Source organism: Ictalurus punctatus, chromosome 3 (assembly GCF_001660625.3).
Source record: "Ictalurus punctatus breed USDA103 chromosome 3, Coco_2.0, whole genome shotgun sequence".
NCBI lineage: Eukaryota > Metazoa > Chordata > Actinopteri > Siluriformes > Ictaluridae > Ictalurus > Ictalurus punctatus.
Window position 1 is genome coordinate 7,003,854 of NC_030418.2, and position 26,811 is coordinate 7,030,664.

The window sequence follows — 26,811 nt, forward strand, 5'->3', positions numbered from 1 at the left end:
GGCCATGTCACAAAGCCTATAAAAGGACTGTTGGTGTAAAGGATCCAGTGCTGCTGCTATTCCTGGACCTGCTAGTGATAAACTGTGACAGATGCAGAGGCATGTTGATGCACAATATCTTGCGATAGCAACTCTTTAAAGAGAACATCTTGCTTTCTTTTTTGTTTTGCTCAAATGTGGAACGAATAGTATTCTTATATATTTTTTTTGTCACGGTTATAAAGATAACCCTGCTGGAAAAAAAAAAAAATAGCTAGAGAGTACTTTATTGATCACCAAGGGGAAAACAGGCACAACACAAGAGCAACAGGGAGGACTAAGACTTGACAGTCCACAAGACTTTAAAAATGCACAATAAACTCACAGCATACACCACAAATAAGAGGGAATACAAATATACAAATATATGCAGGTTTAAAACTGTACATTCGGCATGTTTGATGAGCAGTTTTATTAATGTGTGTATAGAAATAAACAGTAGTCATAAGTAAAGTCATAGGTAAAGTGTAAGAATGTGCAGTGATCCTACCTAAAAAAATGTGTGCAAAAAAACCCTCATAGAATTTGCAATGGATTTATTGGTTATAATGGAAATTTTATTGGTTTTAATGGAAACTCTAATGGTCAGTATTGGTCTCTACTGGTAATTGGTTGCCTTCTATTGGTGGCATGTTATGTCTAGTGGATGTAATTAAAGACCAATAATGGAATTGGTTTTATTGGTTAGCTGATGGTTTGTAATAGTATTCGTAGTGGAAATCAGTGGAATTTCTGTGATGGTTTCTATTGTTGATGTTTTTCAGCAGGGATGGTTTTGAAAGCCTACTTTATGTTTTCTATAGTTCTTTATAAAAGGCCAGTGTCATCTATAAAACAGTTGGTATTGTAGCATTATGTAGCCGTACACAGTGAAAGATGTATGGGAAACCGTGTGGATCCCATAAAGACTTTTTTTTGTCTCTGAGTACATGTTTTGTACCTCTAGTGTTTACTGGGAAGGTACATGAGGTGTACCTTTTATTAGCTTTTAGAGTAAAGTCCCTGTGATGTGCCTTGAAATGTGCCGCGTTATTCTACGTGTTGATGTAATTTCCACTGAAACAGGAAGTCAGGGCAGGACATACTGAGTGGCTCCTCCCTCTTTTTAAATAGCCAGTAAGTGTTTAGTTTACCTCACAGCCTGGTCTAAGCCATACTTGACACTTAGTTCCATGGATTTTTATATTTTGGAGGTGGGCCACTTCAGATTCTAAAAAGCATTTTATTGGACAGAAAATCTGATGAGTGCAGAATGATGTCATCAGAATTGTTGCTCCGTATTGGTGGTAGAGAGAGACTGTAAATTTTGAACACATATATCTTCTAAATGCAAATGTTGTCATTGTTTTGGAGCATACTAGCTTAAATAATATTAAGACTAACAGATTCATACTAAAAGCCACAAAACTTCGATTTTAAAGGTACATCAGTGTTTCCAGGTTAAAAAATACACACAAAAGGTACAAAAGATCTACCCTTGATGCTACAATGGCAGTAACAAAAAGTACTTTTATTTCTTAGAGTGCAATTATGTCATACTTATTATTTAAATATACCATATCATTAAAACAACTGTTATTTTTCATAAGTGCTAAACAGTTTTGTGAATATGACCACTCATTTTAGGTCTGGGCTGTGACCCGCTGCTACAGTCATGGCACCCAAAAAGAACAAGGCCGCTAAGAAGAATAAAGCAGACATCAATGAGATGACAATCCTGGTGGAAGACAGCCCGGTCAATAAAATCAATGGGCTTAACACTCTTCTGGAAGGTGGCAATGGCTTTAGCTGCATCTCAACTGAGGTCAACGACTCCGCCTATGCTCCTAACCTCCTGGAAGGCCTTAGCAACATGAGACAAGTCAGCTTCCTGTGTGATCTGACAATAGCAACCAAGTCCAAGTCCTTTGATGTGCACAAAGTTGTGATGGCGTCCTGTAGTGAGCACATCCATAACATTCTCAAGAAGGATCCAACCCTTCAAAAAATTGACCTCAATGAGCTGTCCCCGGTTGGTCTGGCCACGGCCATCACATATGCCTACTCTGGAAAACTGACCTTGTCACTCTACACCATTGGCAGCACGATTTCTGCAGCTATGCTTTTGCAGATTCAAACCCTGGTTAAGATGTGCAGTGACTTCCTAATGCAGGAGATCAGCGTTGAAAACTGTATGTATGTAGTCAACATTGCAGATACATACAACCTGAAAGAAACAAAGGAGGCTGCGCAGAAGTTCATGCGTGAGAATTTCATTGAGTTCTCAGAGATGGAACAATTCCTGAAGCTCACCTATGAGCAGATCAGCGACTTCTTAACAGATGACTCCTTGCAGCTGCCGTCTGAGCTCACAGCCTTTCAGATTGCCATCAAGTGGTTAGACTTTGACGAGAAGAGGCTGAAGTACGCACCAGACCTGTTGACGCACATTCGCTTTGGCACCATCACACCTCAGGATCTAGTCAGCCATGTGCAGACTGTTCCCAAGATGATGCAAGACCCAGAGTGTCACCGTCTTCTGGTGGATGCCATGAATTACCATCTGCTGCCATACCAACAAAACATCCTGCAGTCCAGAAGAACCAAGGTCCGTGGTGGCCAAAAAGTACTGCTTACTGTGGGTGGGCGACCTGCCTTGACTGAAAAGTCCCTCAGCAGGGACATTCTCTATAGGGATGAGGACAACATTTGGAACAGGCTGACTGAGATGCCCGCAAAGAGCTTCAATCAGTGTGTGGCTGTCCTGGATGGCTTCCTATACGTTGCTGGTGGTGAAGACCAGAACGATGCTAGGAACCAAGCAAAGCATGCTGTCAGCAATTTCTGCAGGTAAATGTTTTCCCTGTTGTGCTCCTGCCTGCTTTTCAGAAATGCCTTGTAATGTTGCCGTTTTGCTCAAATTGACTGAGAAATATATGTTATTTTTCCACACAGATATGACCCCCGATTCAATGCATGGCTCCATCTTGCCAGCATGATTCAAAAGCGTACGCATTTCAGCATCAACACCTTTAATGGTCTCCTGTTTGCTGTTGGTGGACGTAACTCAGATGGCTGCCAGGCTTCCGTCGAGTGTTATGTTCCATCCTCTAACCAGTGGCAGTTGAAAGCCCCCATGGAGGTACCAAGGTGCTGTCATGCCAGCACAGTCATTGATGGCAAGATCTTGGTAACTGGAGGTTACATCAACAATGCCTACTCCAGGGCTGTATGTTCTTATGACCCATCAACAGATAGTTGGCAGGATAAAAACAGCCTGAGCACTCCAAGAGGCTGGCATTGTTCCACCACAGTTGGCGATCGGGCTTATGTTCTTGGTGGTAGCCAGCTTGGAGGGCGTGGGGAGAGGGTCGATGTCTTGCCAGTTGAATGTTTCAACCCTCATTCAGGCCAATGGAGCTACGTTGCCCCCTTGCTCACAGGAGTGAGCACAGCAGGTGTGGCCACACTGAATAATAAGATTTACCTCCTAGGTGGATGGAACGAGGTGGAAAAGAAGTACAAGAAATGCATTCAAGTATACAACCCCAACCTTAATGAATGGACTGAGGATGATGAGCTACCCGAAGCTACAGTGGGCATCTCATGCTGTGTTATTACCATCCCTACCCGTAAAACACGAGAGTCCAGGTCCAGCTCAGTATCATCTGCTCCCGTCAGTATATAGGTGACAGGATAGGATAGGGGAATAAGCTAGCTTGATAATGCATCATATAATTTAAGCTTTTCCTGTCAACTGCGAAATACTTTTCACATTCAGGCTAGCCATACACGTTTATAATAGAAAACTAAATTATATACAACAAAAATTAAGCAAAAATAACATTTTCTAAAACATATTATAATTTCAGTTCCATATTCTCTTTTCATTTTAGTAAGCAAGTAGATATTAAAACAGTTCAATTTATTATATAAAATCAATGAACAGTATGTTCTTTTAAAGTTGGATAAAACCTGGAATTATTGTTCAGTGTGCTGAATTTTTCTGATGAATTTGCAAGTATTAAAATGGCTCATAGGTTGTAAGAACGCTGATATGCAATTAGGTTTTCTTTTGGAGATTGACTTTTTTTGTGTTTTACAAACAGTGGAAAGAATTTTCTAATTAAAATATATTTAGTCATAATTCAATTAATATTTGTCTTTTAAAATGGGGCCAAGGCTTATAATTATTACATCAGCCCTTCTCAATAGCTTTTGAGACACTTATGCAGTTGGCAGTACATCATGAAGTATGCAGAATATGATCTGAAGTCACAAAGGTATGATATTTATGTACTGAGTTCCAATGAAGACAATAATAAACAAAAGCTTTCTAGCTAACTATAGAACATTAATTCAATTTAAGACTCACTACTCACTACTCAATAGTGCTCTTTGTGATGTCATAAGCTAGTATAATAGTTTATGTTAAATAGGCAATGGTGGTGAAAACTGAGCATTTCACTTTAGGTAGTCCTACCTGCCAGGTGTAGGTATAATAGCAGTTTAATTTTCCATCTGACACTTCAATAGACAACAGTAAAATATTTAAACAAAAAATACCTTCAAAAGAAGCTTTAGAAGAGTCAAGGTGGAAGTTGAAAGGTTTGACAGGGATGGTGTGTTTTTGTAAAATGACTCAGCAGTTTATGGAATCAAAGTTATGCACCTGAGCTATGTAGGCAGCAATGATTTCTGATTATTTCTACAGCTCATGATTTACAATATCCATAGGTTCTTGGAAACTGCACAATGTGACAACTGCACAACACCAGTATTATGTTTTGAAACTGTGACTGATTTGAGAAGAGAAACGTCTGTATTTATGCCGATTCATTGTACATGTCCAAGTTCTGCATATTTATTAAAGGTTCCTATAAAATGTTGCTGATGTCTTTTTTAGTAGTCTTGTTAGATTTTTTTTGTGTGTGTGTGAAAGTACATATGTTGAAAATAGTGAATCTACCACCCAAAAGTGTACCCAAATGTTTTTTAATGAAAAAAAGGGGATATATTCAGAAGTCTGTATTTTTAATGTGTTTTAAAGACATCTTGCAAAAGGGGGGCCTCAGTCAAATGTTAATGCCATTTGGGGGGCCTTGCCCTGGAAACGTTTGGGAACCCCTGTGTTAGTACATTTTCACACACACATATATGTGTTGTTTTTACTTTTCCTCCTACAATTATCTTAAAATGCAACTTGTTCATATGCTAAAATTCTATTAAAATGCTTACATTTTAAACAAACTGGTAAAAAAAAAAAACTGCATGAAATTCAGGTGACATTTATTAAAATTATTTAAACATTTGACAGATGTAAGAATTTGAGTTGATGCATCTTATTACAAATCTCCCTACCATCTGGGAAGACAAGAGCCCCACTCCCTTCCATTTGCAAAGCTGTAAAAGAGCAAAAAAGAGTGCAGGTTAGTTGTTAGCTACAAAATATGGACAAATGCCTTTGGGCTTCAACTGAGAAATTGCATTACAGAATCCCATATTGTGTCATTTTGGGAAATGTGACCTCCACTCTCCTAATGAACAAAACCAGAAGTAGCATATACAGTATCTCACAAAAATGAGTACACCCCTCACATTTTTGTAAATATTTCATTATATCTTTTCATGTGACAACACTGAAGAAATGACACTTTGCTACAATGTAAAGTAGTGAGTGTAAAGCTTGTGTAACTTTGTAAATTTAAGTGTAAATTTGCTGTCCCCTCAAAATAACTCAACACACAGCCATTAATGTCTAAACCGCTGGCAACAAAAGTGAGTACACCCCTAAGTGAAAATGTCCAAATTGGGCACAAAGTGTCAGTATTATGTGTGGCCACCATTATTTTCCAGCACTGCCTTAACCCTCTTGGGCATGGAGTTCACCAGAGCTTCACAGGTTGCCTCTGGAGTCCTCTTCCACTCCTCCATGACGACATCACGGAGCTGGTGGATGTTTGAGACCTTGTGCTCCTCCACCTTCCGTTTGAGGATGCCCCACAGATGCTCAATAGGGTTTAGGTCTGGAGACATGCTTGGCCAGTCCATCATCTTCACCCTCAGCTTCTTTAGCAAGGCAGTGGTCGTCTTGGAGGTGTGTTTGGGGTCGTTATCATGCTGAAATACTGCCCTGCGGCCATGCTCTGCTTCAGTATGTCACAGTACATGTTGACATTCATGTTTCCCTCAATGAACTGTAGCTCCCCAGTGCCGGCAGCACTCATGCAGCCCTAGACCATGACACTCCCACCACCACTGTATTGCATTGACTGTAGGCAAGACACACTTGTCTTTGTACTCCTCACCTGGTTGCCCTTGACACCATCTGAACCAAATAAGTTTATCTTGGTCTCATCAAACCACAGGACATGGTTCCAGTAATCTTCAGCAAACTGTTTGCGGGCTTTCTTGTGCATCATCTTTAGAAGAGGCTTCCTTCTGGGACGACAGCCATGCAGACCAATTTGATGCCGTGTGCGGCGTCTGGTCTGAGCACTGACAGGCTGACCCCCCACCCCTTCAACCTCTGCAGGAATGCTGGCAGCACTCATACGTCTATTTCCCAAACACAACCTCTGGATATGACGCTGAGCATGTGCACTCAACTTCTTTGGTCGACCATAACGAGGCCTGTTCTGAGTGGAACCTGTCCTGATAAACCACTGTATGGTCTTGGCCACCATGCTGCAGCTCAGTTTCAGGGTCTTGGCAATCTTCTTATAGCCTAGGCCATCTTTATGTACAGCAACAATTCTTTTTTTCAGATCTTTGCCATGAGGTGCCATGTTGAACTTCCATATTTTAATGAAAAAAAAGGGGATATATTCAGAAGTCTGTATTTTTAATGTGTTTTAAAGACATCTTGCAAAAGGGGGGCCTCAGTCAAATGTTAATGCCATTTGGGGGGCCTTGCCCTGGAAACGTTTGGGAACCCCTGTGTTAGTACATTTTCACACACACATATATGTGTTGTTTTTACTTTTCCTCCTACAATTATCTTAAAATGCAACTTGTTCATATGCTAAAATTCTATTAAAATGCTTACATTTTAAACAAACTGGTAAAAAAAAAAAAAACTGCATGAAATTCAGGTGACATTTATTAAAATTATTTAAACATTTGACAGATGTAAGAATTTGAGTTGATGCATCTTATTATAAATCTCCCTACCATCTGGGAAGACAAGAGCTCAGTTTCAGGGTCTTGGCAATCTTCTTATAGCCTAGGCCATCTTTATGTACAGCAACAATTCTTTTTTTCAGATCTTTGCCATGAGGTGCCATGTTGAACTTCCAGTGACAAGTATGAGGGAGGGTGAGAGCGATGACACCAAATTTAACACACCTGCTCCCCATTCACACCTGAGACCTTGTAACACTAACAAGTCACATGACACCGGGGAGGGAAAATGGCTAATTGGGCCCAATTTGGACATTTTCACTTAGGGGTGTACTCACGTTTGTTGCCAGCGGTTTAGACATTAATGGCTATGTGTTGAGTTATTTTGAGGGGACAGCAAATTTACACTGTTACACAAGCTGTACACTCACTACTTTACTTTGTAGCAAGGTGTCATTTCTTCAGTGTTGTCACATGAAAAGATATAATCAAATATTTACAAAAATGTGAGGGGTGTACTCACTTTTGTGAGATACTGTATATATATATATATATATATATATATATATATATATATATATATATATATATATATAAGCAGTGGGCCTAAAACAGAAGATTGTGGAACCTCAGTATGCATAGAGAAGTCACCATTTACATCTATGAACTGATAGCGATCAGTGAAGTAAGACCTGAGCCAGGGCCAACAACATTTTCTAGTATATCAAGGAAAATTGTATGGTCAATGATATCAAAAGCTGCACTAAGGTCAAGCAACACAAGTAAGGAGACACAACCCTGATCAGAGGCCAGTAGTAGGTCATTTACCACTTTAACCAGCGCTGTCTCTGTGCTTCTTTGTCTCATGAATGTTATTCCTATATAAGTACGAACATAGTTGCTGTGCTACAAGCTTTTCTAAATCTTGGAGATAAAGGGGAGATTTGATATTGGCCTATAGCTGGACTATTGAATGGGGTCGAGGTCAGGTTTTTTAATCAGGGGTTTGATAACTGCTAGTTTAAATGATTTGTCAATTTTCTCTTTTGGTTACAATCCTAGTTAATTTTGCTACAGTGTTGAATAAGAATCTAGGATTATTTACTGATCTAGCAGCACTAAGAGATTGTCAATAGTTCAGGAGGCTCTCCTTCAATGCTGTTTGAAATACTACCAAATTGGTTTGACACCATTTACGTTCTAATTGTCGAGTGGTCTATTTTAAGGTACATGTTTGATCGTTATACCAGGGTGCTAGCTTTTCTTTCTAATTATTTTTCTTTTAAGTGGGGCTACCTTATCTAGCATGTAGCAGTACGTTGACTCTAAGCATTCAGTCGCCCGATCAAGTTCTTTGGGATCAGATGGTGATCCAATCATAGTTGATAGCTCAGAGAGTTTATTGATAAAACTCAGTAGCTGACATGAATGTACGTTTGACGCGGTAGCATGGCGAGGTGCAAATATTATGATCAATACTCAATTTATACCAGATGAGATAATGACCTGAGATAGCTTCACATGTGGAAATGTGACTATATTTTCTATATTTAATCCGTATGTTAGTATCAGGTCAAGAGTGTGACCACCATTATGAGTGGGTCCTATTACGTTCTAATTGACCCTTATTGAATCTAGAATAGACACAACCGCTGCGCTCAGAGAGTCTTCCACGTTATCAAAATGAATATTAAAGTAACAAACAATGAATGCTTTGTCTGGAGAAACTACCACATTCGAGATAAAATCTGCAAATTCATCAAGGAATTCAGAATATGGCCCTGGGTGTCTGTAAATAATAATCGACTCGGTAAACTTATTTTTTGTGGCTACATATGTTATACTGGTATGAAGAACTGCAACAGAGTTGAATTTATGACTAGGTTTTTGTATGACGTCTAGATTATCATTATAAAAGAGTGTGACACCTCCTCCTCTGCCAGTTAGATGAGACTGATGTATATAACTGTATCCATGAGGACTGGCTTCATTTAATGCTATGTACTAATTTGGTTTAATCCATATTTCTGTTAAACACATCATATTAAACTCCTGCTCAGTAATGATTTTACTAACAATAAGTGCTTTAGACGTAAGAGATCTAATATCTAACCGTCCTAGCTTCAGATCAAATGTGCTGGCTGTGCATTCAGTATGATCTAATTTTATGTTAATTAGTTTACTAACACAAACTTTCTGAAAATGTCTACATTTTTGTTTAGCCCTAGGAACAATCAAACAGTCTTGATATTGTGGAATGTGATGACTCAGTGCCGCTAGCAGAGGGTCGGTTTAGCCTGCTTGGCTGCTCTCTGGTCTTGGCTCTGGATTGTCAACGATTAACTAGGCCTGTTCTGAGACTGTGTGCTATGCCGCAAGACATGAGAGCAGCACCTACCCGAGTGGGCTGGATACCGTCCCACCATAACAGGCCAGCTTTGCCGTCAAAACTACTCCAATTATCTATAAAGCCCACATTGTTTTCGGATCACCACCTGGACATCCAGAAGTTCAGCGACCATAACCTGCTGTAAGCTATATCGCCACGCCATATTGGGATGGGCCAGAGCAAACTACTGCATCAGACATCGCCTTTGCTAATTTACACACATCTACTACGTTACTCTAAGTAACCTCTGACTCATGAAGGACTATATCATTAGCTCCTACATGATTAACTATTTTTTGAAAACCTGTGCTTGCCTAAGACCCTAAGATTACCTGCTATGTAAGAAGAAGAGAAGAAGAAGAAATCTACCAAATTAGTTTGTGATTGGATCACTATATAATACACCCACTTATTAAACAATAAATTTGACTTATTTAAAAAGCTTTAAGTAAAAAAAACAAATTTCTTATTTATTAATTAATTTATTTTTTTGCAATGTCATGATGAGCGCGACACTCCAGCACCAGCGCCGTTGTCTTGGCAACAGCCTACATACGTTGGCCCGCCTCATAGTGAAAAAAACCGCGGATATTTGCTGAGTCATAAGATGACGCACATAACGCAGTCACGTGGACTCTATCAGTGGCGTCTCGTGCAAAACTGTCCTCAAACTGCACACGGCTTCTCATCGTGCGGCAGGCAGGTAGTGTGTTCACGGAGTTTTAGCGTAAACCGGGCGTGAATCACCCGTCATAGTCGCTGCTTTTTTTAAATTTATTTATTTATTTATTTATTTTTTTTATAAATCCTGCAACCATTGCGAGATTTGTTTTTCCGTCGCTGGTAGTTTACATACCGTGAGCTCGCGCCATATATATATATTTATATATAAATATGTATATATAAAAAAACCGTTAAGGCCCCTCTCTCTCTCTCTCTCTCTCTCTCTCTCTCCCCCTCTCCCCATCTCCATCTCTCTCTCTCTCTCTCTCTCTCTCTCTCTCTCTCTCTCTCTCTCTCTCTGGCGGCTAGCAAGCTAGTAGATACAGTTAGCTGTCGCTTCTTTCCCTCGCGTGTTAGCGGTTTATTTATTGCTCGTGTGAGGCATTAGTTTCGTCCTTCGGCGACACTAAATCCAGTAGCTGGTGTTGAATCTCCTGTCCGTGAAGGAAAGTTTCCGCAGTTCGCGCTAATGGGCTTGCTGTCTCAAGGCTCCCCGCTTAACTGGACAGAAACCAAGAAATATGCCGACCATGTCAGAAAACACGGCATTCTGCAGTTTCTCAACATCTACCACAAGGTGAAGGACCGGCAGAAGGATGTGCTAAAATGGGGAGATGAGGTGAGTGAGTTGTTCTCTCAAAGGCAGCGGGGTTTCAGAAAAATTAACTCGTGATTGCATTTCAAAGCGTACGTTATTTTTTATTTATTTTTTGAGAGAGGGGAGGGGTGTTTGACGTGTAGCTACATGTAGTGATGTAACTCGGAAACAACGTTGCTCAAAGGTTATCCTTTCTAAAACAAAAGGAGCAACGTTCGCTTGCCAAGTGAGCGGCTGAAACCCAAACGGCCCCCTCCTCCCTGCACCAGTGCCCTACAATTATACGGGCCGGAACGATGGCCCCTGCTCCCTACCTAGTGTCCTGCGGTCCAGGGGCAACCTTGTGAGGCTTGAGCGCGTGCAGCAGGTGCAAAGTTCATCCACTTTACCACAAACCACTGTAACTTGTTTCAATGCAAGACGGGTATGTTATGTAATGTGTTTTGGTTTTGCTGTGTGTGTCACTTGGATTACAGCACCGTAAAACACTTGTATAAACCCGTTGTTACATTTCCTTACCTTAATACATATATTTTTAAAGTCCTTTGATAATTGCAAAGTCTCTATGTTTTTGCTGCTTTTAAGTCAGCCGCATGTGGACACTGGGTTGGTCACGTGAATCATGTTTTCTATTTTTTTTCCTTCTTTATATAAAAATGCATGTTTGCAAACATGTCTTTAATGTTTTATAGCTGTATAAAATGTTAAAAACTCAACCAAAAGATGCCAGGTTTTTTTTCCCACTCATTCATACATTATGAGACAGAAACTTTTGAAGAAAGCTTTAAGCTCCTCCCACTTCTCCAAATCAACTCAGGTTATATATGACTGTGTGTGTGTGTGTGTATTACACTCTGTCTTTGTTGTAGTCAAAATCTAGATTTCCTGCATTCGTGAAAATTTTGCTCATGTTCCTCGAGTATTACAGAGGAATTTCCTGAAATGTTGCATATTGCTGGGTTTACATAACGTTCTGCACTTAAAATGTCGACATTAATAAGAGCGCGTAGTACTTTCTTGCAGAAACGATGCAGAAAGGTTTGTTTAAATATCGTTTCTCTAAAAAAAAGTTTTGTTCCCCCCTCGAGAACATTTTCGAAAATGCGTATTTTGCCAACATCAAAAGATGTGTTTTGAGTTTATTACATATGCAAATTCAGTTATACAAAGCTACATGTGCGTAAATACTTGCATTTACATTTATTCATGTAGCAGACGCTTTTATCCAAAGCGACTTACAAATGAGGAAATATAAGCAAAATTCTTGCAGTTTTGTTTTGAAAATGTTACAGTAGGAGTTTGGTTAGATTCAGACTTTTTGGAGAGACAGAGAGAGACAACTTCATGGATTGCATTTTGACAGTAGCCTAACACAGCAAAGTGGTAGAACGATGTACACAGGAAGTAGTTTTAACTGAATTAGTAAAAAAATGTAAGTTCAACAAGGAAGGTTCATAAAAGGCGGGACATGAAAGTCGAACGACAAGAAACATAAGAGTGTGTTGCTGAGTGCACGCTGGAATGTTGTTGGTTTTAGATTAATCCCCTGGTCAGACAGTGGACTCAGCGTTGAGGCCAGACCAGAGATAAAAATGTGTGAAAGAGACCACGGCGGTGTCCTATAAAGTCTTGTAAAAACTTTTTACATCAGACTGGCCGTGTAGTAGATTTATAAATCATTATCTGGATTATTTAAGAATCAGCAGACAGTGTAAGATGCGCTGGTTATATAACCTTTGGTGGGGGGTGAATTTAAAAGCTTTGTTGGTTTGGGAGAGAGGAACATCCTTGTACAAACATTACACGTTTTATCAAAGTCACTCGGGTCAGTTTATGATTTATTTCAATTATTGTCACACCAGATGCTCCATCAAGATAAAAGTTGTTGTTTATAATGTTGTTAGTATAGTATTAACACCAATAATCCACAGATGAATGCTTGGAGAATTCCACATTGCACTTGTATTTTTCACAGTTCTTGAATTTTATTTCATTTTTTTTCTCTCTCAGGTGGAGTACATGTTGGTGGAACTGGATGAGAAAAATGAAAAAGCTTGTCTGGTTCTGAATGGAAACAAAGTGTTGGACATGCTGCAAGAAAAGGGGGAGAAGGTCAACCCCAAGTGAGTCACTATTGCCGTTTGTCATGTACTCTGTTCACCCGAGCTCATATAATATAATAATCATTACCTGCAGCGTAATTCATTGTTCCAAGAGCATCAACGCTGTATGTATTTCATTGTGTGCGCATCGTGTGGCATATCCAGCTTTTTAAATGCCTATACAGTAATAATAATCACCTATGGTGTTTTAAAAAAAAATTTTTTATCATTGTTTTACAAATCATTAAGCACTCATCGAAGTGCTGTGCATGTCTTTTTATAAGCATTCTATCATGTGACTGTCATGTGACTTGTGTTTGCATAAGTTTTCATGAACTCTTGAGACTTGTGTATGTGAGGGAGGTGTTTGGCCAAACCCAACACCAGGAAAACACCAGTTTATAGTAGGTCAGCTGGAAAGCCTTAGCCTGTCTGCTGCACACACACCAAAGAACTACTAACTATTCCCTCGATACTACACACAAACAGATACTACATTACTTTGCATACGTGTTTATTTTGCCAGGCTAATGTAATTCTGCCTTTCCTGCACATGCAAATGTGAGGGAGGAATCTGCTGCCATTCATATTTGTGTATGTTTTGTGTTGATCTACAGCGGAGAGGCGTAATGGCTAGCACCTAGATGCAAATATGTGACAAGCTGAAAAATTATCACGGAGTTCATAAGTCTGTTTGGCTTTTTTTCCCCCCTCTCTCTCTCTCTTTTTCCTACAATGATTTGCAGCCATCCAACCCTGTGGAGGCCAGAGTATGGCAGCTACATGATCGAGGGCACTCCAGGACAGCCTTACGGCGGGACAATGTCCGAGTTCAACACCGTAGAAGACAACATGGACAAGCGGAGGAAGGAGGCCTCGTCTGTGCTCAACAAGCACGAGACTCTCTGCACGATCACGTCATTCCCCAGGTATCATGGAGCTGACAACATGGAATGCACAATGCAACAGCAACTCCTTATCATTTGCGTTGACCAGCAGTGATGCATACATTCTTCTGGGTGTTCAGTTTATTCTGTGATATGTATTACAGGGACAGTGACTGAGAACACTAAATCCAGTGTCAAGTGCTAGTGGACAATTGGCCAGGTACAAAAGGATGAGGCTGTGGGGGGGGGATACTGACATTGAAAGTACACTATATGGCCAGATGTTTGTAGACACCTGACCTTCACACCTAAATGTGCTTGTTGAACACCCCATTTCGAGTTTATTCCCTCTTTTTGTTGTTATAATAACCTCCAATATTCTGGGAAGGCTTTCCATTAGATTGTGGAACATGGCCATGGGGATGTGCCCATTCAGCCTCAAAAGCATTAGTGAGGTTGCATCGCAAATTTTGGAAAAAAGCTGCCGCAAAATCAAGCTGGGACGATCACAAAAAAAATATGTATGGACTGCCATATGAGTGTGATGGTCTGTTGTCCACAACCATTTAGCCTTATAGAGTGGGTTGAGGAGCAGAACAGTTTGGAAGATCTTTACTAGCGAAGACATTTAAAGTAGGACACGAAACCAGTTGATTATTCAACCTTCACGGTGGTTCATACATAACATTCATTCCAGAGAGTTCCAGTAATTCCTAAATGAGTATTACTTTCTATTTGAATATCCTTGAATTCCCCGTAGGGTGAGTGGGGGTGATGTGAGAAACTGACAAGTCGTTGTTTTTGATGCGTCAGCTAATTACAACGTTAATTTGAATTACTCTTTCAAAAGTGAACTGGAGATTTCTGCAGCCATCTGAATCCTGCAAAATGTATCTGCAACATAATCACCCTTGAACCCAGAGAGTGTTGTTTATAATAAGCATACGCTATTTAAAATGTTTCAGATGATGTAGATATGAAAATGTGTTTACATGTGTAGACACTTTTTGCATATGACAGCTGAACCTTGTGTTTCAGGTTAGGTTGCCCGGGTTTCACAAAACCAGAATACAGGCCGACACCTATTGAGAAAGGAGTGAGCAAGTCCCTGTTCTTCCCTGACGAGGCCATCAACAGACATCCCCGGTTCAGGTCAGGGTTCTTGCTTTCTTTTTGATTTTAGGTGTGTCGACTACAGCAGGTTTTTTGCATTGCTGCTCGATAGGAGCAGCTTTATCTAACAAAGCTCCAAGGGTGTGGACCCTGATAATTTTATCTTATTTGCCTTGAGGGTGTTTTTCAAAACAGGAAAATGCCATTGTTTATAAAACTAAAATACTTTGTCCTTAAAAGTCTAATAGTTGTTGTAGTATTAGTATTATTATTATTATTATTATTATTATTATTATTATTATTATTACTGTAATGCTGTAGAGGTAAAGTAGTGCAATTTTCTACAGATGCACAGAATAACAGTTTAATTGTACATCTATTTCAGCACTTTGACCAGGAACATTCGTCACAGGAGGGGGGAGAAGGTGGCGATCAACGTACCCAGTGAGTCAATATCACCTCATCACCTCTTTAAATACCGTAGAGAGACCTGCTTTTGCGTTGTTCTTTATTGAGAATTAGAGCAAGGAGTAAATAGATTGTACCTCTCTGGTCATAATGATTAACCATGTCATGCGAAGGCAGAATTGATGTATGATGTATAGTGAGATGGATACAATGCATATTTTGTGAAGTTCACCTGAGAACCTGATATGCGTTGTTCAAAAGCGAGGTGACTCGAATTACCCTTTGACTGTGCAGGTGTAATGCTATCCAAGATCGTCTTGCTGTATAAAATGGAAATTCCATTTCCACACAGAAAGCAATATGTTGTGTATTGTGAAATGTAATTTTGTGAACCAGGGACTTTATCAGCATTTGCATCTTTATTTTCGTAGTCTTCAAAGATCAAAACACACCAACTCCTTTTGTGGAGACGTTTCCCGAGGACGATGGAGAAGCGACTAGTGCAGCTCTCCCTGACCACATCTACATGGACGCCATGGGCTTCGGAATGGGAAACTGCTGTCTGCAGGTAGGGCTGCAACTAACGCTTATTTTCATAATCAATTAATCGGATGGTTAATCCCATCAACCCCCCCCCCAAAAAAAAAAAAAAAAACACAACTTTCGATACCTTTTTTTTCTTCTTTCATTTATTTAAAATAAAATCCACAAACTGAGTGTTACAGATCAAACTTCAGATTAAAACGTCACATCAACACAACTGTTTTATATACAGGTGCATCTCAAAAAATGAGAATATTGTGGAAAAGTTTCTTTCCGTAATTTAATTTAAAAAGTGGAACTTTCATATAATCTAGATTCATTACACATAAAGTGAAATATTTCAGGCCTTTTTTTGTTTGTTTGTTTGTTTTAATCTTGATGCTTGCAGTTCATGCACATCAAAAATGGGTCGCACCCTGTCACTTTCCGATTGCGCCTCTGTCTGATGGTGACTGAGCTCATGTTGGGCTTAAAAGGTAACATTGACTAGCGGTGTCGTATTACGTGCATTTGACGTCATATGCCATCGTCTGGGAAACGGCTTATACTTCCTGTTAATAAAAAAACGCTCCTGTTCCATTTGAGACAATATTACCTTTATAAAATTCATACACTAGATGGTGGAGTGCATACTGCATACTGTGCATACTGTAAGTGTATAGTACATGATTTGGGACGAAACTTTGGTCTGTACTATCCGATGCGTGTTTTTGGAGCAGAAGTAATGCAGTGAGTAAACGCACCCCGTGCCTCACACAGACCGACTAATCAGTAATGAGAATCGATTTTCATAATCAATGATTATCCATTTTATCGATTAGTTGTTGCAGCTCTATCTGCAGGTGAAGATATTCATGCAGTACATTAGACTAGATCTCACCTTTTTATGAGACTTATGTAATTAATGCTGTATGATTTTAATGTGTTATCCTAGGACTATTTACGTAAAGCGTCTTTGAGCATCTTGAAAAGCGCTCTATAAATAAAATGTATTTATTATTATTATTTTTTGCTAACAAGGCTTGTAAGAAAATGTAAACAGGTTACACAGGTTAACCGGTCAAATTTGACTCTTCTGCTGTGTGAATAATTGTAAACTGTCCTCCTGTTATTTAGGTCACATTTCAAGCTTGCAGCATCAGGGAGGCTCGATACCTCTATGACCAGCTGGCTACCTTCTGCCCCATAGTGGTGAGTAATATTACAGCTTAAATTTAAACACCCAAATTTGAACTTTTAATGAAGGCTTGTCTTGTGTGACAAACTAGAAAGAATGTAAACCTGTTGGTTTAAAATGTAAAATGTAGACGTATAACAGTTAGAGGAGTGAACTCATAGTAAAGGGTTCAAATATCTTTGTAAAATAATACAATAATATTTGTAGTAAATATCTAAAGTAATATTTGAAAAGTCAGATGAACATAATTGAAAAAGTTAATGCATATTCAATATTTAAAAAGTCAGATGCGGTGGCCTTTCATGTCACGAAAGGCCTGTTCCCTATTTACTCTGTTGAGAAAGAAGGGTTCACTGAGTTGTGCAAAAATAGTAACGGAGCCATCTATAGCACATAGTGCAAGTAATGTTTTTTTTATTATTATTGTTTATTTAAATTGGAAAAATAGTAAATAATATGAGCCAAATGCTCCCACAGTATAACGGCTTCTAGTTTTTATGCCACTGTGACCAAGTGGTAGAGGCATTATGCTTTTGGTTGGTCTGTCTGTCCAAGATTCCCGTCAGTGAGACATCTCAAGCACAAGTGGCTGAATGCTTTTGTAGGACTTGTATGGAATTACCATTGCAGTGAGCAGATGAACTGATTTTATTGGAGGTATTTTATTGGAGATATTGGCGTTGAACCACACAGGGTCAAAGCAATGTCAAATGTCTGAAATAGTTTTTCTTTAATGGGTATTTCGGGCATAGGGACTAGATTTGTTGCCGGCCCTTTTAATGCCATTGGTGTCCACTTCTACTTCTTCCTTTAATTTGTGACTGATCTATACTTATTAAAACACACACTTTTTGATACATTATTCATTAACTTCACTATTTACATTTGTCTTGTCTTGCAAGCAAAATTCAGTCATAAGCCTTTATCAGAATCTGCTGTGTCCTAACTTTGGACTGGTAGTGTATATAAACAGGCTATAAATGCAAGATGCAAACTGTATCTTAAAAAAAACAACATAATATATATATATATTTTTTATATATAAATGTGGTAATCCTACAAATTGAATTAACATTTCAAATTAAAGCAAAAAAATTTCAAACTTTGTTAAATAATATGCCCTGTATACCCTGTTTTAATGGAATGTGTGAATGAAATGTCTGATACTCATTTAGTCTAAGCTCTGTAAGCATTTATAGTTTGAACTATAGCTTTACAATGTGTCACAATATGTGCAGATGGCCCTCAGTGCTGCTTCTCCGTTCTATCGCGGCCACGTGTCGGACATCGACTGCCGCTGGGGTGTTATTTCAGCCTCTGTGGATGACCGGACTCGGGAAGAACGAGGGCTGGAGGTCAGAGCAGCAGTTAAAAATGATGTAGAACTGTATACTTGTACTATACAAGTCAGTGCAGTGAATTGTATGCCAAGACTTTTCTTTCCATTTGTGAAATTCCTCTAAAGCATGTTTGCCTCTGTGATCTTGCCCTTCAGCCTTTGAAAAACAACAAGTTCAGGATCCACAAGTCAAGATACGACTCCATTAACAGCTACCTTTCTTTTTGCGGGGAAAAATACAACGATATCGAATTGACGAAAGATGATGACGTCTACAATCAGCTCCTTGATGCAGGTAAAAGGAGAGCAGGATTTTACATTATGCCTTTGTAATAAAAGCTATATGTTAATACTGAGATATTTTGCAGGCATTGACAAATTGCTGGCCCAGCACATTGCCCACCTCTTTATTCGTGACCCACTGTCACTGTTTGAGGAGAAGATTCATTTGGATGATGAGAACGAATCAGACCACTTTGAGGTACTTGGTGTATAAATGGTCAATTATAAAAAAAATTATTTTCAGTATTTCCTTTTGAATGCAGACACTTAAAATAAATAAATAAATAAAAATATTAACAAAATGTCTGTAGTAACTTTTTTAAAATTAATTAATTAATTTTTTTATTAAAAAGATAAATCTTGTTCTACAGAATCTTCAGTCGACTAACTGGCAGACCATGAGGTTCAAACCACCTCCTCCGAATTCTGACATAGGATGGAGAGTCGAGTTCCGGCCCATGGAGGTGTGCAGCTCATCGAAATGCTCCTAAAATTTTAATTTGATCATTGTTTACATTTTTTTTTTTTTTTTTTTTTTTTTTTTATTATTTATTTATTTTTTTTTTTTACATTTACAGACATTTACTATAGTCAGTGGGGTCGTTTGTTGTTTTTGTGCAAAGGTGGTAGTACGGTAACGGTATGAAAAGTATCGTGACCAAAACTATTACGGATATCAGTATTTTCATGGTATTGTTAAAATGTACAAAAAGTACTGATACACACTGAAATCATTTAAACAGGTGTTATATTTGACTATAAAGTGATGGATGGTTGTCACTAGGCTTGCTGCGATACATGGTGTTAAGCTGCGCACTGATTACATCACGTGCCCACTGTGGCACCGCCCCCACTGTCATTTAGCTTTTTTATAGTAATAAAAATCATTTAGTTCAGTTAGAACGGATGCTACAATTAAAAACTGAACGAGTCTGCTCAATTCAGCATGAGCCGAACAAGTCGGAGTCGCAGCACAGATCAGCAGACATCAGATTTCTTTTCATCATTTGAGGAGAGTGAGGTGAGCTGACTGACGAGACTATTGGCGGAAGATTTGTTTTGATATAAGCAGGTTTGTCGTATAGTTTTCTTGTTTTTTCATTAAGAATAGTAATAAACCAGGGACATGCAGAGAGTTCTTCGGGGCAGGGGTTATATCACCAAAGAGCTAATTTTACTACTTCACTAACTTTAATTTAACTACATATTCTTATCACCCTTGTTGACACTGTAAAGAGACTGCGTGTGGTCACAATCGTGACTATGAGAATGACACTACTAATATAATCTAATGGCCCTTTTGTTTACATTCATAGAAATCATTACAACAAAACGGCAACTTCTAGTGGAGAGATGAATCCAATGAATCATTAAAATAAAATGTAAACATAATGAAATGTATTACTAATCCACAAATGTAGTGACACACCCACCGTATGTCACTTACTGTAAAGTCAGAAAAACTATTAATTTCACAATTAAATTTACATTTGGCAGCAGCACTCTGTTTTCCTTGAAACTGCAGCACTGCTCGCTGAACTGGCTTTTAAAATCTAAAGTCTAAAATCTTTAAGCTGTTTCTTTCTCTGCTTCCTTCTTCAGTTTTTCTTTAATTTCTCCCGTCTCTGTCTGTTTGTCATCGTGCCTTTACTGACTCTATAACACACATATAATATAGCAAGGTTACTTTCATGTTTGGAATGTAACGAGCTTGAATAGCTAGTTCCCTCACAGTTAAGTTAATTTGAAAACTACCATATAAAATGCTGGTACTATTACGAAAAGGTTAGTAGAAAAGCTAGTGGTTTCAGCATACCTGTCCGCTTGTTGAAGCAAGACTCTAGTTTGATTCGAGTTAAATAGGAATATTCTCTGACTTTCTTGATTTAATTTGCTGCTGTTCATTTAATTCGCTCTCATGTTCATGTGAATTCAAATGCTTTTTGCATAATATAATTGTTTATTAATTAATGTCGAGGGGCACTTTTAAATAATTTATAAAAAGGTCAGGGGCTCAGGCCCCCACCCTCCGTTCTGCATGTCCCTTTAACGAACCCACCAATATTCAAGCAACTGCCTCCCGAATTGCCGCTAATTCACAAGCGGAAGTGAAATGCACACGACATTCATAAGCTATTTAAAACTGAGGGGGAAAAGAGGAAAAAGCACCAAAGCCCCCTTTTGCAGCAACTTTCTTCTGGCAAGCTCTGCAGACAGGATTACCATCTTCTATTAAGCTTCCCCTCAGCATATTTATAAAATCAAAAATATGACCACACTTCGGATTTGCGTCAGACCCATGCTGGGCGTGTGTGGACTGCATTTACCGCAAGTTTTATAAATCACAGTTTTTATGATGATTAATGGTGCAACCGGTAACCGTTTCATCCCTAAAAGGTTCTATCGGTATCACTCAATTCATACAGTATCCACAGTTTAGCATGCTAGTCAAATAAGGATGGATGTTTCTAAGACCACAGTCTGTGTGCTACAGCTGCTACAACTTGGAGTTTGTACGTGTATAACGGAAACCTTTCTCTCACACACAGGTTCAGTTAACCGACTTTGAGAATGCAGCATATGTTGTGTTCATTGTTCTCCTTACACGAGTGATCCTTTCCTACAAGTTAGACTTCCTCATTCCCTTGTCGAAGGTTTGTTTGTTTTTTTTTAAATATTTTTTTTATTTTGTGTTACAAAGGCCGTAACGTTTTTGGTCATTTTAATTTAAATACGAGAATATTGTTTTAGGTTGATGACAACATGAAAGTTGCCCAGAAACGAAACGCAGTGCAAGAAGGCATGTTTTATTTCAAGAAGGACATCTTTAAAGGTAAAGAACGGGTTGTTTATGTATTCACTGAACTGACTCAGCGTCAATATGAATTGAGAATCAAAATGCCTGCTTATCAAACTGACTGTACTGTTTATCCGAATTCGTTTCCGTCAAGGCTGCAACCCGCTACTTGACTCCGCCTCCACAGCCACCCAGAATGGCGTAGAGACTACTGAGGATCATGAGGAGTACACTCTGATGAGCATTGACACGATCATTAACGGCAAGGTAAAGATACTTAAAGCATATTTTACCTTTTAAAAGATCAGTTTGGTAAGGTGATGCTTGTGTTGTCTTGTTTTTGCCTGTAAAGTAAATGTTAATTGTAACATGTCTTCAGGAGGGCGTGTTCCAGGGGCTCGTTCCAATTCTGAACTGCTACCTGGAGAATATGGAGGTCGACGTCGACACGCGCTGCACCATCTTGAACTACCTGAAACTCATTAAGAAGCGAGCATCAGGTATGCACAGGGCTGCATTTGAAATGCCAAATACTACAATTATATTCCTGCATATTACAGTTTATACTGCATGCCCTGCTATATACTAAACGCACATGAGCCCTAAATGTGACTTAAAGATGATTCGGTACAACCAAAATGTCGTAGGTTTCTTAGATAATGTGAATGCTGTGATCCAACATATCACTCAAAGAAGCACCTGGAATGTCCGAAAGGATGCTAGGACGCGTTAGGGGATGCTCAGTGGAGATGCTATTGAGCACCTGGTTAAACTTTGTGAAACACTTGTATTCGAATCCTAATATCACTATTTGTGTATTTGGTATGCCATAACAAGCTATGTTGACATAATGGCAGTGAGAATATATGAGTAAGTAAAGACTAAAAAAAGATCTCAGGAGTGGGCACGTTTCACCTTCATGTGGGCGTGAGTGGGTGACCAGATTTGTCAAACGAAAAATAATACATTCCCAGTAAAATCCCGTACAACTCCAGTCTTGAAAGACAGCGAATGCAAATCGGGTACCTCAGGTTTGTACGCCCATTTTATGCTAGAGGTGACCCTGCACGCATGGCATGTCAGCCATACTGATGCTTTTCATTTTACTCGAGCATTCATTTCCCTTTCCATTCAGTGGTTTATAAACATCTGTAGTGACGACATGCACAAGCCCATGCTATATTATGACTACAGGCTGTTTTTTTTTATTATTTTATTTTATTTACTTACATCTGTTAAACATGTGCCACTACCAACAACAATAACATTTAATTGCTGTGAAAAATGATACTTGATTTTGTATTACATATTCAGTACACTTTCCCCCTTTCCTAGCAGTCACCTAAAATCCATTCATCACCTCCTGCAAATATCCAAACAATAAAATAAACCTTGAGTATCACCTGATACTGATACACATCCGATATTGTTTTCTTTAAAAGGTAATACGCTTTCTTTTTATTTATATACACACACACACACACAGTATCTCACAAAAGTGAGTACACCCCTCACATTTTTGAAAATATTTGATTATATCTTTTCATGTGACAACACTGAAGAAATGACACTTTGCTGCAATGTAAAGTAGTGAGTGTACAGCTTGTGTAACAGTGTAAATTTGCAGTCCCCTCAAAATAACTCCACAAACAGCCATTGATGTCTAAACCGCTGGCAACAAAAGTGGGTACACCCCTAAGTGAAAATGTCCAAATTGGGCCCAAAGTGTCAATATTTTGTGTGGCCACCATTATTTTCCAGCACTGCCTTAACCCTCTTGGGCATGGAGTTCACCAGAGCTCCACAGGTTGCCACTGGAGTCCTCTTCCACTCCTCCATGATGACATCACGGAGCTGGTGGATGTTAGAGACCTTGTGCTCCTCCACCTTCCGCTTGAGGAATGCCCCACAGATGCTCAATAGGGTTTAGGTCTGGAGACATGCTTGGCCAGTCCATCACCTTCACCCTCAGCTTCTTTAGCAAGGCAGTGGTCGTCTCGGAGGTGTATTTGGGGTCGTTATCATGCTGGAATACTGCCCTGCGGCCCAGTCTCTGAAGGGAGGGGATCATGCTCTGCTTCAGTATGTCACAGTACATGCTGGCATTCATGGTTCCCTCAATGAACTGTAGCTCCCCAGTGCCGGCAGCACTCATGCAGCCCCAGACCATGACACTCCCACCCCCATGCTTGACCCCATGTAGGCAAGACACACTTGTCTTTGTACTCCTCACCTGGTTCCTGCCACACATGCTTGACACCATCTGAACCAAATAAGTTTATCTTGGTCTCATCAGACCACAGGACATGGTTCCAGTAATCCATGTCCTTAGTCTCCTTGTATGCAGCAAACTGTTTGCGGGCTTTCTTGTGCATCATCTTTAGAAGAGGCTTCATTCTGGGATGACAGCCATGCAGACCAATTTGATGCAGTGTGCGGCGTATGGTCTTGTGTGTGTAATTTTTTATTTTTTTTTTAACTTAAGTACTTAAAACATTAAATGTCTTACATTGTAAATATAATTAGATCAGATATAAATATAATAAAATCAATCCTAACAATGTAAAACTCGTCAGGTTTAGTTTCGTTATTTATAGAGCACATTTTAAAAACAAGAAGTTGAAACCAAAGTGCTGTGCAAGTAGTATAAAACAGATTTAAAACAAACATTTAATAATATTAAATACCAATGGACAAATGAAACCCTCAGACCGAATTAAAAGATAACGAACGAAAGTGGGTCTTCAGAGAAGATTTAGACAGGGTAATAGAGGGGTAAGATGTAATATGAAAAGGGAGACTATTCCAGTGCCTGGGGGCAGCTACCGAGAAAGCAGGCCACCTTTGGTTTTAAAACGTGAACGAGGTACTGAAAGGAGTAGCTGACTGGATGATCGATGAGATCTTGCGGCAGTATACGGCGTAAAGAGATCGCATATGTACTGAGGAGCAAGTCCATGTAAAGCTTTAAAAACAAATAGCAGCATTTTAAAAACAATGCAGAAATTGACTGGCAAACAGTGTAAAGAAGTGAGGACAGGAGTAATAGGCTTGCGTCTTAATCTAGCAGCCGTATTTTGTACCATTTGCAAGCGATCTAGAGCAGTTTTAGGCAATCCAAAATGGAGAGAGTTACAGTAGTCCTCCAGCTGCTTTAAGTACTACAGTGCATCTCATCCTCATGGACAGCACCAGATTAGTCAGTTCTTGCTGTGAGATGTTACTCCACTCTTCCACCAAGGCATCTGCAAGTTCTGGATCACGTCTGGGGGGACACATGGTTAAATGTAATTTTCGACTGCAAGGACGATCAGCTGTCCTTCCTGTCTCCCTGTAGCATTGTCTTAGGCATCTTACATTACAGACATTGCAGTTTATTGCTCTGGCCACGTCTGCAGTCCTCATGCCTCCCTGCAGTAGGTCTATGGCATGTTCACGCAGGTGAGCAGGAACCCTAGACATCTTTTACTGGTGTTTTTGAGAGTCAGTAGAAAGGTCTCTTTAGTGTCCTAAATTATTGTAACTGTGAGCTTAATTGCCTATCGCCTGTAAACTCTTCGTGTCTTAAGGACTGTTCCAAGGGAGCATGTGCAATAATTGTTTATGGTTCATTGAACAAGCATGGAAAACATTGTTTAAACCCTTTCCGATAAAGACCTGTAAAGGTTATTTGGATTTTACTAAATCTTTAAAATACAGTCTCATGACAAAGGGACGTTACATTTTCTGCTGTGTGTGTGTGTGTGTGTGTATTGAAAGATACAGCATATAATATAGTTCACCTCAGAGTTTGTGATTTGTTACCGGGCTCATTGGTGTATTGACATCATCTTCAGTGTCAGAATGTCTGTTTTCTAAAGGCCAGCGTGATTAAAAGCTACCCGAAGTTATATTGCAGTCCTTAAAGCAACCTCGTCTTACTGAAGTCGAGCAGTCTTAATTGAGTAGCAAAACTAGATTTAGCTAGATTTGCTAGTAGCTAGTTTCAGATTTCCCAACTAACATCATTACTATTACATAATGATTGCGTACTATTCATTGTTGATGTTCAAGTGTTGCCATAGAGCTTTTTAATTAATGTCTTATGCATGCTTCTAATTAACCACAGGAGAACTGATGACCATGGCGAAGTGGATGAGGGAATTCGTTGCCAAGCATCCACAGTACAAGAAAGACAGCGTGATAACTGACAAAATAAACTATGACCTGCTTTGTAAGTGCGACCGAATTGCCAAGGGGGAGGAGAAGTGCCCTGAGCTGATTGGTGACCCTGTGAAAAGAGGAAACTGAAGCAGAAGGAGAACTCCATGTCATACAAGTCCCCCCCTCCCCCTTTTTTTCTTTCTTGTTTTTTTTTTTTTTTTTTTTGCATGAAAACTTATGACCAAAATGTTTCACAAGATATAAGAGATTATTCAAGACAAATTAAAGTTATAGAGTATGGATTACAGGGCTCTGCCAGGGTTGGTTGGTTTGTTTGTTTGTTTGTTTGTTTGTTTGTTTGTTTTTGTATATATGAGATTTTTTTTTATTCTTCTCAAAATCAAAATTATTTTAATAACTTTAAGATCAATGTTATTGGGATCAGGTGTGTATATTTTCTTCTGGTTTCTGACTAAAAATCCTGCTCTGAGGTTGTGTTTATATAATTGTAGCATTTGCACATTAGTAAGTTTACTTTCCACTGTTAAAGCATACTGTAAATATACTTTCAATCAGTTAACAAGTTTACATAACATAATGTTTTCTCCATATCCCCCCCCCTTTTTTTTTTTTAAATACAAAATTACTCTGGATAAAAGTTGTGGCTTGTGCTTGTCCGTGCAAAATGCAAAACACTACATGTGGCTTAGTACTGATGTTAAAAGTGTGTTTGGTGTTCAGTTTAAGAGACCATTATTGGCTGATCTTTAAGGCAAAAAGTGTCAGGTTAAATGGACTCTGTTCAGATTATTTACAGTTAACTAGCATTAAATTAGATTTACATTTAACTATTAGTACTTTTTTAAGTAGTGGTTATATTTTGGAGTCATCCACTAGAGGATGCACTTTACTGAAACACTGTACAATGGATTTTTTGTGCAAAGACCAAAATAAGAAAAGACTATGCCTCATTTGAGTACATGGCTTCAAATAAAGTGATTCCTATACATATTAAAAATAATTTTTATATATATATAATTTTTTAAAAACTTTGCTCATCATATCTCTAACACGTTTTAATATTGCATACCATTGTTGTATTAAAAACACTTGAAAGATGAAATCCAGAATCCTGTGGAATATTGATCAATATCCAACCTTGTTTTTATT

General features: G+C 39.0%; 2 protein-coding genes across 2 annotated transcripts in view; both read left to right on the top strand.

Moving 5' to 3' along the window:
• Positions 1-4,907, top strand: part of klhl31 (kelch-like family member 31) — a 5,465-nt gene extending 558 nt beyond the window's left edge. The window contains exons 2-3 of the mRNA XM_017464857.3: positions 1,666-2,868; positions 2,974-4,907. Of these exons, the coding sequence (XP_017320346.1) occupies positions 1,694-2,868; positions 2,974-3,706 (1,908 nt within the window). The 5' untranslated portion in view covers positions 1,666-1,693 and the 3' untranslated portion in view covers positions 3,707-4,907. The remainder of the gene's footprint in view (positions 1-1,665; positions 2,869-2,973) is intronic.
• A 5,277-nt stretch (positions 4,908-10,184) lies between these two features.
• Positions 10,185-26,764, top strand: gclc (glutamate-cysteine ligase, catalytic subunit). The gene is made up of 16 exons (XM_017463894.3): positions 10,185-10,871; positions 12,861-12,973; positions 13,699-13,881; positions 14,878-14,991; positions 15,338-15,396; positions 15,792-15,928; positions 17,020-17,094; positions 18,319-18,435; positions 18,576-18,714; positions 18,788-18,900; positions 19,073-19,165; positions 21,251-21,355; positions 21,453-21,534; positions 21,653-21,765; positions 21,878-21,998; positions 25,607-26,764. Exons 1-16 carry the CDS (start codon positions 10,722-10,724, stop codon positions 25,786-25,788), a joined length of 1,896 nt encoding a protein of 631 aa, XP_017319383.1. The 5' UTR covers positions 10,185-10,721; the 3' UTR covers positions 25,789-26,764.
• Positions 26,765-26,811: the final 47 nt, after the last annotated feature.